The 11,009-nt window shown below is 64.4% G+C and overlaps 1 protein-coding gene across 1 annotated transcript in view; it reads left to right on the top strand.

Annotated features, from left to right (window-relative positions):
- RXRA (retinoid X receptor alpha) overlaps window positions 1-2,950 on the top strand; it is a 24,310-nt gene extending 21,360 nt beyond the window's left edge. The window contains exon 9 of the mRNA XM_077774628.1: window positions 949-2,950. Coding sequence (XP_077630754.1) covers window positions 949-1,096 — 148 coding nt within the window. The 3' untranslated portion in view covers window positions 1,097-2,950. The remainder of the gene's footprint in view (window positions 1-948) is intronic.
- The last annotated feature ends 8,059 nt before the right edge of the window (window positions 2,951-11,009 follow it).

Below are 11,009 nucleotides of genomic sequence, written 5' to 3' on the forward strand. Positions count from 1 at the left end.
TGGTTTGGTTTAAAGTGGAACTTCCCGAGGAAGACGGAGGGCAGGCCTGCCTGTTTTTCCTGGCGCCCCGCCGCAGCCCGTCTCGCCAGCTCAGCAGAAAACCGCTTTCTCTGGCCCCGCTCCAGACTCTGCTGCGTTTTTGCCTTTAAAACGTGGGTTGTATGGCAGCCAACCCCAGGGCTTTGTCCCCTGAAACACAGACGCTGTGAATAGTTAATGAGGCCCCGCGGCCCCTCCAGGGCCCATGTGGTGGCTGGGGGGCAGCCGTGCACGTCCCTGGAGGGGACAGGGCACTGTTCTTGGTGGCTGAGCAAGTAGGGCTGGNCGCCTCTGGCTCAGCCCCAGTAGAGCTATTTCTGGGGAAGGGGTGGGTGTTGGCATGGGGCACCCGGGATGCCAGTGCTTTATGGCGTGAGGCTTGCTCGAGCACAGACCTGCTGTCCCCGCCTGGGAGCGGCCCCACCTGGGCCTCCCCACGTGAGCCACGGGCACTGCTAATACTCAGACCCACTTTTGTAGCTCTCTCCCCACCTGGAAGTCCTGCTGTGGCTCCCTATTGCCCTCGGAGAAAGCCCACATATTTTAGCTTTCCCACAGTGCCCTCCTCAGCCTGCGCCAGCCCAGCCGCTGTTTTGCCCTGGCCCTTCGTCCCTGGTCTCTGTTCCGTGGGTCTTCCTTCGGGGCCTTGGGTCCTACCGTGTGCTCCCACGCCAGGCCCTGGCCTGCTGAGTGACCCACATCCCCCTTGGCTCAGCACAGGCAGGCGCTGCTGCTGCTGCAGCTTCAGGACCAGGTCCCGTCCCCAGGAGGCTGCCAGGTGCCCCCACCAGCACGGGGGTGGGGGCAGGCTGCCCACCACCATGGAGGGGGGTAGGGAGGGCCGCCCACCAGCACGGGGGGGTGCGGGGGGGAGGGCCGCCTGCCTCCTCTTCCACGGGCTCCCCACAGGTTCGCCAAGCTGCTGCTGCGCCTGCCCGCTCTGCGCTCCATTGGCCTCAAGTGCCTGGAACATCTCTTCTTCTTCAAACTCATCGGGGACACGCCCATCGACACCTTCCTCATGGAGATGCTGGAAGCCCCACACCAAATGACTTAGGCCCGCCGGCCTGTCCTTCGCGCCCGCCTGCCCGCCCCTCTGGCCACCCCACCTGGCCGCCAGCTGCTCTTCTCTGCCGAGCCCGTCCCTGCCCCTTCCCCGCCTGGCCTGCTGGGACGCAGGGGCGCAGCCGCTAAGCCCGAGAGTCCTCGACGCCTCCTCACGTTCAGTGCGGCTCAGCTGGTCGCCGGCCCCGCCCTGGAGCTGTGGCAGCCGCTGGTGTTTGGAACACCCCGAGCTTCCCCCCTGTGTTTGCAGTGACCCCTTGGCTGCCTGGCAGGTGCCCCGGCCAGCGCACCCTGGCCAGCGTCCGTGGCAGGGCTCAAAGGACCCCGCCTGTGCCGCCCCCGGCCCCCCGGGCAGATGAGAGGGGCTCTGGGGCAGCAGGCTTCCCTCCCCTCCCAGTGAAGGGCGAGCAGCCCCTTTTCCAAAGATGACTTGCAGTTTCACCCCCGAGCCGACCAGAACAGGAGCTGACCCCCGTGCAGGGCTCTGGGGCCACCTCAAAGCCGCAGGGACTGGGGTCACCCACCTCCCCACCTCGGTGTTCTCTCCGCATCAACCTGGTTTCAGCTTCTTGGCTCGCGCAGCCCCGTCCGCCCCAGGGTCCCCAGACCCAGTGCGCGGCCCGTCCTCCGTTCCGTGTTCTGTTTCAGCCTGGCAGGAGGGGCAGGCCAGCGCCCGGTCCCTGGAGGGCTAGCCTGCTTCCCGGCCTTCCTAGAAGTCCTGGGCCAGGCCGCTGTGACTCAGCTGACCTCACAGGCAGAGGAGGCCGCTGGGGAGGCCCGCGGGGGGCGGGGGGAGGGGGGCCTTGGAAAGCCAGAAGGGCTTGTGGGCACCGAGGCCTGGCAGGAAGGGGCAGGTGCGGCTGCTTCCTGGAGATGCTGGTAGAGCAGCCCCCTTTGCTGGCCAGCTGCTCCGTGTAGGAGGCTCTTGGAATTGGGGACCGGTGTGAGCCGGCATCCTCGGGCCTGCGGCTAGATGCCCCTCGGGGCAGGCAGCCCGGCTGCCGTCCTGTCTGGGCCACAGCCTTATGTGGGGCTCCATCAGACACTTGCTCCGGCTGATGGCTCCCAGGCCAGCCCAGCACCTGCTTCTGTAGCATCTCGGCCGCCCCGGGCAGGGACGCTGCCTCCTGGGGGGTGAGGCTCCGGGCTCCGGGGGTGCAGGGGCTCTCTCAGGTTGAACCGGCTTCTTTTGCACTGTAATGCCCTCCCTTTGGTCTGAGTACTTTCATTCTCACGCCTCATACTCCATGAACCCAGCGTTTGCCACTGGCGGGGGCCCGAGCAGGGATTCACGGGGGGTGGGGGTGGGGAGTGTGCTGGCGGCTCCTGCCTGTTTGGCCCTCGAGGGGATGCTCTGTAGCCCTGGGGGGGGTGCAAGGGCGCCCCAGGAGCAGGGTGGGGAGAGACAGGCAAGGCCTCCATGGGGAAGTAGGTGTCGTTCTTTGCCTTCCCAGAGTCCCCGGCCCAGCTGGAAGGTGAGGCTCCAGGCAGAGGCCCTGAGGTGGCACGAAACCCCCCTTTATCCACCGGCCACCTGCTTGTCACATGGGGAGGTGGCAGAGGCAGGGTGTGCTAGGGTTGGCCCAGCTCCCAGGCGCTCCCCAAATTCTCGGCAGCCTTTGGGGGCTCCGTTGTGACAAGCAGTGATGGAGGCACTCTTGGGGACTCTGTCTCGGGGACCCCCAGTTGTGGGAATGGCAGACTGCCCCGCACCCAGTGCCCCTGGTGTCTCCTGCACCCCGTCATTCCGGCCCCGCCCCCTTGCACCCCCTCGGGAACGGGGGCCCTTGCCTCTTCCTGGGAACTTCAGTCCGTAAAGCACTGGGGCCCCCAGGCAGCTGCCTTGCCNTCGCTCTTCATCTGTCTGTTGCCCTTGGCATCCATCCAGTGCTGTTCGAGGAGGTTGTAAATGGGGAGATGGCACATTGCTCAGTAGAGAGGTAGGATTTTTATTTAACCAGACCTTTAGTAGTATTACCAATCTGGTTCAATTAAGGTGATTTTTTTGTAATTATTATTATTATTATTATTATTATTATGGTGGGACAATCTTTAATTTTCTAAAGATAGCACTAACATCAGCTCGTTAGCCACCTCTTGCCCGTCCCTGCCTCGGCCGGGCTGGACGCTGCCCGGGCCCCGGGCCCGCAGGCGCCTCTGGCCCTCGCTCCGCCGACTCGCCGCCCCGCTCTGACATTCCGACGGGGTTCCCACCGCAGAGGCCCACGGCCCACGTCTGCGGGGCGTCAGCAAAGCCAGGCCCCGGCTTGCCCCCACGTCAAGCGTCTCCTGGGAAGCCAGCCTGCCCTTGTCACCTGGAAGACACGGTCTCTGGGGGAAGATGGCCCCACGCCCTCGGCCTTCCAAGTCTCGGTGTTCTAGAGGATTCGAGCTGGCGGCCCCGCGGCAAGCGTGGGAAGCCAGGCCGGAGCTCCCTCCTCTGCGGGGGCCCCTCGGAGGGCCCGGCCGGACAGTGCTGCCAGTGGGTAACCAGCTGATGTTGTCCCCATCACGGAATTCCGGCGCATGGCCTGGTCCCTGGCCACGCAGGGGTGTGGTGTGAAGTGTCCGTGCTGTACAGAGAGAAACCGCCAGAGCCGCACGCCGCCGCCACACAGCACACGCGTAGCAGTCAACACCGTTTTGTTTTCATTTTTAGTCCAGACATTCCCCCTCCTCCCGGTTTCCTACACGTTTGCTTCACGTAAGCAAGTAATAAGGACCCTCCTCTGGTGAAATCCGGGTTCGAATGAATATCTCAAGGCAAGGAGTGCATCTATTTTAAGATGCTTTGGAGCAAGCAGCTTTACTGGCCCCCAATCTGTAGCCACGCCTTAGCTGGGACGCGTAGCTAACGATTTAGAGAGGTTGACGCGTACACACAGAGATAAAATGTCTAAAGCATCGGGAAAGGTAAAAAAAAAAATCTATTTTTGTACAAATGTAATTTTATCCCTCATGTATACTTGGATGATGGGGGCGGGGCCTATTTTGTTTCTGCGTCTAGAGCGGAGGAGACGCTTCCTCAGTGAAGAGTGGGGTGTCCCTGCCCCCTGCGCGGACGTCCCCCTCGGGCAGGGGCGGGGCGAGACGCTCAGGGGCTCTCCCCCGCCCCCGAGGTCTCCGGAGCCTGGCGCTGCCCTCCCCGCTGCCCTGCCGGACTTGGTCGGACTGTGCGCTTCCTTCCCCGCAGCCGCCGCGGCAGGTGCCGGGCACGGACGAACAGCGGTGTCGGATCGTGGAAAGAGACAGACACTGAGAGGAGAAACGAAATATGAGCGTTTGAAAATCCATCCCCACGTTCTCGTTTGTCCTCGTGGGGGGCGTCGGGCGCGGGTCTGAAAGTTGGGGTGGGCGGGGCCTCCGGCTGCTGCCCAGGTTGGGGGCCTGGCCGGTCCTCCCGGAGCCCCCCTGTGCCTGGGGCTGGGCCAGAGGGCCCCCCACACCCCTGGGCACCCGTGTGCTGCCACTTGCCTGGCCCCGGGCCGCCCGAGCTGGATGGGCGAGCCGCTCACACGCAGGCCCACAAAATGGATGGGGTCATCCGGCTGCCCCACTAATAACGGGGTGGTGACACCCCATCTGCTCCGTCCCATGTGATAAATGCTCTTCATCCCCGCGCCGTCTGTGGGCCCGGCCACGGTTTGGAGGTGGTGCCTGTACCTCCTCGTGCGCCCTCTGTCCAGGGGGCACCTTCCCAGGGAGGCCCTGGGCACCCGGAGCCGGAGTCCTGAGGGCAGCAGACAGCTGGCCTGAGGGCGAGGGCCGCTCCCAGCCAGAGGGGGTGAGCCCGACAAGGCCCCCGGCTCCCCTTTTGTGCCCCTCCCCAGAATGTGCTCACACGCACACGTGCACAAACACGCCTGTGCCACACGCAACATAATAAGCACGCACAGACATTCCCACCCTCCTGCACACACAACGTAAACGCGCACACCACGCACGCACACAGTTCCCGTGCACGCGCACACACGGATACGAGGACCTCACCAGCCCCAGGAAGTGTGAGGCGGGCGCAGCGTGAGCGGCTCACCCGCGTTCTTCCGGGTTTGTTGGTGAGGCGGCCGCATGCCGACACCGTGAGTCGCTCCCTGGTTCCCGTGGCTGAGTCCGGGCACCAGTGGGGCTGCTTCCTGGTCTGGAGAGAGGGTCGGTCGGGGCCGCCCGGAGAGTGGGGGGGCTCCTCCCCGCCGACGGGCCCCTTGTCCGGCCGTCCACGGGACCGGGCGTTTCTGGGCGGGTCCTGTTCCGCAAGCAGGCGCCAGCCCAGCCCTGGACGAGGCCCCCGGGGGTGGTCGTGGGGGGGGTCTCCTGTGGGCTGTGAGGGCCCTCGGGATATGTGTCCCCATCAGAGCGCGGGCCCTGACAGGTGCAGGGCCAGGAGGGGCTGCGAGGGTCCTGGGGGGAGACCCAGAAAGCAGTGCTCCTCCCGGTTGGGTGCGGGAGGGCAGACCCGCATCTTCCTAACGAGCCGCGGGAGCAGGTGAGGGGGCTTGGGACCCAGCCGCTTGGCCCTCTCTGTTGGCCTGAGTCAGTTCCGGGTGGTGGGGGGCTGAGATGACGTCCGTGGGGGCCACTCCTGCCCTAACCCAGGTCCTCCCAGCATTCTCCAGGACGCAGGCTCCGGGGAGCACACCTGGGGGGAGGGGCGCGGAGGAGCCAGGGTGAAGGCGGTGCCAACAGGCAAGTGAGTGCAGGTGGGCGAGGCCCTGACAGCAGCTTCCTGCGGTGACACGGGGCCCCAGTGACCCCGCAGATCTGGAGGCCTGCTGTGCGCCACTGGGTTTCCAGCAGTCAAGCAGAGACCCCGGGCTGCGCGAGGGCGGCCCGGCCACCTGGCCTCAGGCCTCCTGCTGCCTGGGCGACACCTGCCCGGGGGTGAGACCTGCCCGGGGCGGTCCCCTGGACCAGAGATGCTGGACTTGACTGTCACCAGCACGGTCAGTGGTGACAGGCCAGGCTTGCAGGGCTTGGGCTTGTAACTGGAGAGGTGGTGGGGGGCAAGGGGTTTTGGGGGCCAGTGCCGGGCCCCCACTGTCTGGTGACAGGAAGGGGCTGGCCCTGCCATCGGAAGCAAGTGGGCAGTGTGATGGGAGCATGGGCATGCTTGGGAAATGGGTGGGGAGAGACCCTGCCTAGGACACAGGACAGGCGGGTGCCATTGCTGGCCATGAGGGTGGCAGCACCCAGTGACAGGAACCCAGGGGAGCTGGTCAAGGCAGTGGTGGGGACCTCAGGCAGCAAGGGGCTGGGGCGTGGGAGGGGGGACACGTAAAGATCTCAGTCCCCAGCTCCCAGCAGCCCCTAGTGCCCAAGCAGCCCCTCTGTGCTGAAGCTCGGGGGCTGCTGGTGACCTTGTGTCCTGGGGGCGTCAGGGGACCCCGCCATTCCATCCAGCGTTTCCTGCCAGAGCCCAGGGCGCCCAGGGCAGCCTCCCAGTCGCACACAGAGCCCCTGGGGAGTCCTGGGTGGGGAGAGGAGCCCGGCCCAGAAGCAGGGCGCCCGAGGTGTGGACCAGCACTGCCCCCTGCTGGAGGCGCCGGGGCTGAGCCCACCCTGCTTCCTCCCGTCCCTTTTTGTCCATCCGTCCATTCGCAGGGGCTTCTAATTCTCTGTGCATTAGCGTCACTGGCCCCCGGCCCCCGAGCCGATTACCTGTGACGGTCTGGGGTGGACGTGCCTGGGATGGGGCCAGGCAGCCCGGCCACTGTATGCTTCGCCTGGGCCTCAGTTTCCCCCTCCCCACAATGGAGGTGAAAGGTCCCACACCCCAGAACCGTGATGTGGGTGTACAAGACCTTGGTCATCCAGACTAAATGCTCTGAAGTCACCACTTCCTGTTTTATTTTGCTGTGAAGAGGCTCTGACACAGGGCAAGGTCCTGGATGGGGTAGGGGCTGGGCCCCTGGAGACTTGGCCCCCAGGGCGCCACGTCTGGGCAAGGCCAGCGCTGTGGGGGTTTGGGGCCTGGGCCAGGAGGTGGGGCATCGTTGTGCCCTTGAAGGTGAAAATCCAAGGGCAGGTTGGAGATGCCTGGGGGGGAATCTGGAGGGTGGGGGCTTCATTCATTCACTCATTCACTGCACAACAGGCCCCATCCCTTGGCCTCCACAGCGCGACCCGGGCACAGCCTTTCCTGATCTTCAGCCTCAGGCCCGATCTTGACCCCTGCCTGCCTCCCCGGCCTCAGTCTCCTGTCCGTGGCCGGGTAGACGCCGTGGGGAGCATGCTCCATGAAGGCCCGGAGCTGAGTCACCTCGCTACTGCTCAGGGAAGAAGTCGGGGCCGGGAGGGAAGGGGACCGCTCAGGGTCGGACAGGGCAGTGCAGCCTGGGCCTCTGCCTCCAGGCAGTACTCGGGAGAAGAGTGGGCTGCCCGACGCCTGCGGACCTCCCCCTTGGCTGGACCTCTGGCTCCCTGAGGCCACATCTGTGTCCCTCAGAGGAGGCCGGGAGGCAAGGGGTGGGTCCCCCAGAGCGAGATGCCATCCAGCGATCGCCCTGCCCTGAAAACATGCCCATCCCAGACCTGCACCCAAACACCATGGTGGCTTTGGTCGCCATCACGCAAACCGGAAAGCGGCCAAGACGCCCTCTAGTAGGTGACAGACAGACTGACATCCATCCAGACATGGAGTGCCCTTAGCAATGACAAGAAATGGGCAGTCAAGCTGCAGAGGGACCTGGCTGCATCATAAGCGTATGCAGGCGAGTGGCGGAGACCTGGGAGACAGGGCGACTCCGTGTGACTCCACTTGCCGGGGTTCTGGAAGGCGGCACTGAGCGGGCAAGCAGATGCTGGTTTCCAGGGTTTTGAGTGGGGAAGGCTGGGCAGGGGGAGCACAGGGGACTCTTCAGGGCAGCGAACCCCAAAATGGTGGGCACGTGGCACTATGCATCTGTCAACACCCACAGCCCTCGGCCACACCAACAGGGAAACTGGCTGTGGGCAAACCGAGGGCTTCAGGCGGTCCGGAGGATGCCTGGGCGGATGTGATGGGCACAGAACAGGCCCCTGTATGTAACGCAGGTGTGCGGGGCTGCCTCACTGAGGGTGGGTGGGGGTGGGGCAGAGGTGGGGGGTTTGGAAAGGTGAAGGCAGAGGGTGTGTGTGCGGGCCAGCGGGTGCTCTGGCCCACGAAGCCACTCCCGAGGCTGCAGGGTGCCGGGTCTGGCACCGCCTTTAAGTGGGAGGGAGTCAGGCCTGTCCGTGTTGGGGGGTGGGGGACGGGCTGGCGGGGACGGAGGCCGCGGCCACCACGCAGAGGGTCAGAGCTGGAGGCGGGGGGTGCCGCCCTGCTGGCTTCCTACGGGAACCGCTGCGGGTTCCCTGCCCTGCTCTGCGCGCTGAGGGTGGGGGCCCAGACCCTGGCCTCTGACTGGGGCTGATTCTAGGGCTGGGGAGGCCGGAGAGGGAAAGGGGTCAAGTCAACCAGAACAGCGAAAGCCCAGGAGTGGGGCCGATGGGACAGACACGGGGTGTGGCCGCACAGCTCCGGGAGGCCCGGGGCGGCCAGAGTGAAGCGCCGCTGGCGGGCGGCTCCAGGTGACTCACAGACTCACGGGGGTGAACAGATGACAGGAGTCGTCAAAGCGCCGGTGAGAAAAATGCCAGAAAATTGGCGTAGATGCTTCGCACCCGGGAGGTGGTGCCTGACCCCACTCCCGAGTGCGGGCTGGGCAGAGGGACGGCGTCAAAGGGGAGATGAAGAGGGACTCCTCGGTGCGAAAACCTGGCCACGTGACCCTGGCCAGTGGCCAGAGCCACCGCCGGTGACAGCCACGGCGTGCGCCCCGGGATGATGTGATGACAGCGGTGCCTCTCCCTTGTGGTCTCCACCCCCCACCAAGCACCCACCCGGGAAACAGATCCAGCTAAGGGACACCCCACGGGACACCCGCCCATCCTCCTCGGAACCAGGGAAGTCTGAGGAACTCGGTCCAGAGGGGCCCAAGGAGACGCAGTGGTCAAGTGTCACCTGGGGTCTTGGATGGGGCCCCGGGGGCAGGAAGAAGGCATCAGGTGAAAAACAAAGAAGGTCCCAGGAAGGCGTGAGCGTGACGCACCAGCCCCGCCTAGTTTGTTAGGACAAATGTGTCCAGCGGTGTGAGAGGCCAGCACGGAAGGGCCACTGGGGGGGGGGGGCCGCTGAGCCATCTTTGCACCTCTCCCTAAATCTAATGCTGTTCCGAATCCAACAAGTTTATTTAGAAAATTGAAGCGGCATGTGTACATCAAAAATGTCATCGACCGTGGTCTGGGCACTTATGGAAACCAATGCGTTTGCTTGTGAGATATTCCAGCTGTTGTAAATGAGGACTTGGCTTTTCCAGAAAGATTCCACAACGGGCCTTTATTAGTATCTCATATTTAGAGGGGAGAGAGAGGGAGAGAGGTGGGGGGAGGAGAGAGAGGTGGGGCAGGGAGGCAGAGAGGTGGATGTAGGGGTGAGAAGAGAGGTGGGGGAGGGAGAGNGAGAGGAAAGGGACGGGGAGGGAAGGAGGGAGGTGGGGAGAGGAGAGAGGTGGGGGAAGTTAGCGGGAGGGAGGGGAGGGGAAGGAGGGGTGCCCAGGCTGGCACCGGGGACCTCGGAGGCAGGGGCCACGTTACCCCCTGCGGCTCAGCCCCTAGCTCCCCCCCAGAGCACCGGCCAAGCTCTAGGCTGGCCCGACCTGGGTTGGGGAGGCCCTGGGGCCAGGAGTCTGCGGGGCAGGCCTTCCCACTAGACAGGCAGGGTTTCTGAGAGTTTCTCCCTGTCCGGGGTTGGGTGGCCATGGGTGTGGGAGGGAAGAGCAAGTAAGGTGTCAGTGCCGGGGGTGGGGGTGGGTGTGCAAGGTGGGACTCGCCTGGGCTGCGGGGTCCCCGGTGAGCAAGGTGGAGGCTGCCCACGGGGCTGAGGACCAAGATACGGGGGTTGCTGGGGGGCCATGAGGTCTTGAGTGGGGGGGCAGGTTGGAGGAAAGGGCGCGGGAGTTTGCCAGTGAGGACACAGGCAGGGAGCGTTGGATGCAACAGTGATGTTTTCATTAGGAAGAAGAAAAAGCGATTCACACACAGGAAAACAACGAGTTCGGAGGAAACGGACTGCGGATTGAGGGGCCGGCTGACTGCCGGCTCCAGCCGGTAGCAGAGCTGCCCGGGCCCTGCGCTGAGAGGGAGGCTGAGGTCGTGTGTGGGTGCAGGAGGCGGTCGCCTCATGGGCTGGGGGTGCGGCGGCTTCCGGAGAGAGGAGGCCGTGCGCCCGCCCGCCAGCCAGCCGGGACGGTCACTGTGCGCCTGCTCCCCTGGGTCAGTTGGGGGTGAGCGGGCAAGTGGGCAGTTGGCTTGAAGGCCTGGAGACGGCTACCGTGGGCGGCCACCCTGTGACCTTGGGCAGGCCCTCTTAGGGCTCCAGAGACGCCAGCAGTCCCTGGGCCCCTTCCCTGCCCAGGGGTCACAGCCGCTTGTAAAGCTGGGTTGCACGTCTCTCGGTCGACAGTGGGTGGTGCTATCCAATTATTCCAAGCTGAGAGTCCCTCAATTTTGCAACTTTAGGGTATAAGTTAATATATAATATATACATGGTATATAATACATGTGTATATTATATATATATTAAGCTAGGAAACAAGCAATAGAGCCTGCCTTGGCACACGCTGAACTCTGCGGATTACAGCACCGAACTGAGTCAGATGCACAGTGACATTTCACGAGCTCTTTTTATTCCCTGCAAACCGCTTTCCCGGACTTGGGAGGATGCACGTGGGCATGATCCCGACACAAAGTAACCCCCGTGGGGAACGGGACGGCCGGGAAACTGCCACAGCTGGAGGTTTGGGGCCTTCTCCCCGAGAAGCCCTGCCCCTCCGGACAGGTGCGAAGCGCCTGGACCGAGCCCGGCCTCCGCAGGTGCCTCCGGAGACTGC

This window comes from Crocuta crocuta, unplaced genomic scaffold (assembly GCF_008692635.1).
Source record: "Crocuta crocuta isolate KB4526 unplaced genomic scaffold, BGI_CrCroc_1.0 scaffold458, whole genome shotgun sequence".
Lineage (NCBI taxonomy): Eukaryota > Metazoa > Chordata > Mammalia > Carnivora > Hyaenidae > Crocuta > Crocuta crocuta.